The 1,336-nt window shown below is 32.3% G+C and overlaps 1 protein-coding gene across 1 annotated transcript; it reads right to left on the reverse strand.

Annotated features, from left to right (window-relative positions):
• Positions 1-284: 284 nt before the first annotated feature.
• Positions 285-1,336, reverse strand: LOC111409620 (gibberellin-regulated protein 1-like). The gene is made up of 3 exons (XM_023039648.1): positions 1,200-1,336; positions 1,025-1,067; positions 285-659 (listed from the first exon to the last, which is right to left on the reverse strand). The coding sequence occupies exons 1-3, from the start codon at positions 1,269-1,271 to the stop codon at positions 478-480; spliced, it is 297 nt and encodes a 98-aa protein (XP_022895416.1). The 5' UTR covers positions 1,272-1,336; the 3' UTR covers positions 285-477.

Here is a 1,336-nt window from a genome sequence, read left to right on the forward strand (position 1 = left end):
GGCGGAGGTACGGCTAGACCTAATTAATTTTGTAAGTTAAAAGGCAAATAATAATAATAATGAAAATTTTAACGACATTTTTTTATTTATCAGTTCAGTAAAAAAAAAAAAAAAAAAAAAAAAAAAAATTGTCCCTCCTAAACGTTCATTGAAATGTATGATCGAATATGTGGAGCACGTTCTGTAGGATGAATTGAACAAGATGGGAATAATTTTTAGTAAGATTGAACACAATTAATGATGTAAATTATGTGAGAAAATTAACGGGGAAAAGGGAAAAATAATAATAATAAACCGCGTTATTTTTAGATCTTCATATAAATAACAGCAAGCAGATATAATATTCTTTTGTAGTAGTTTTACACAATTATACGAAAATTTATTTATGACTGACAATAATTACTTTAATAAATGTTCAGGGAATGAATCGAAAACAACATTTGGATTTTCAGACATGAAACGCCAACTGATGAAGCTTTAAGGGCACTTCTTCCTGCCGCCGTGTGTAGTCATGTTGGCATAGCAAGGGCATATCTCCTGGTTGCCGGCGGTGCCTGGTGGCACACAGTTGCACCGATTGCAGCAAGTTCCACAGGCTCGGTCGCAGAGCCTCGGCCGCGATGAAAGCCGGCACCTCCTACTACATTCCTTCCCACAATCTGCACATACATATAGATAACCAACAAAGATATATGTATATAAAAATAATATGTACATGATGATAACATTATTATAGGTGAAAATAGTACGAAAGAACAAGAAAATTAAGGCGTTGTTTGGTGTAGATTAAAATCAAATTTATAGTAAATTATAATAAAAATTGATGAAATGTGAGGTTGAAAAATTACGAGTAACATGATAAAATTTTAATTTGAATCCAAACCAAACACGGACTAAAAATGATCACTCCTGATATAGCTATTAGGTGCTATACACACAACTATTTGTACACATATTATGACCAATGCAAGTGACCATATGAAGAAAAATAATAATAATAATAGTGAAGTTAGTAGATGTTAACCTATTTTTTGAGGAGGAGATGGTCCAAAGGCATGAATGTTGACCTGACCAAATAAATTTTAAGAAAGTTAAGAAAGAACAATTATTCGATCAAGTATAGTATGATAGAAGCAGCATATGATTTGAAATAATAATAATAATAATAATAATAATAAATAAAATAAAATTACTCTTACCCTTTCATCAGCTTCGAGCGTGCAAAGAACGAGCCAGAGAGTGAGGAGGGAAGCAATCAAGAACTTGGACATGATGCTAAAAACTTGATTGTTTAATGGCAAACTCAATGTCAAGCGTGTGATGAAATGAGAGCAAA

Source organism: Olea europaea, chromosome 14, assembly GCF_002742605.1.
Source record: "Olea europaea var. sylvestris chromosome 14, O_europaea_v1, whole genome shotgun sequence".
In the NCBI taxonomy this organism is placed as follows: Eukaryota; Viridiplantae; Streptophyta; class Magnoliopsida; order Lamiales; family Oleaceae; genus Olea; species Olea europaea.

Coding starts and splice junctions, on each gene's coding strand:
- LOC111409620 (XM_023039648.1), bottom strand. CDS start 1,271: ATGTCCAAGTTCTTGATTGCTTCCCTCCTCACTCTCTGGCTCGTTCTT. Junction 1,068..1,199: donor CGCTCGAAGCTGATGAAAGG/GTAAGAGTAATT, acceptor TTATTTGGTCAG/GTCAACATTCATGCCTTTGG. Junction 660..1,024: donor ATCTCCTCCTCAAAAAATAG/GTTAACATCTAC, acceptor ATGTATGTGCAG/ATTGTGGGAAGGAATGTAGT.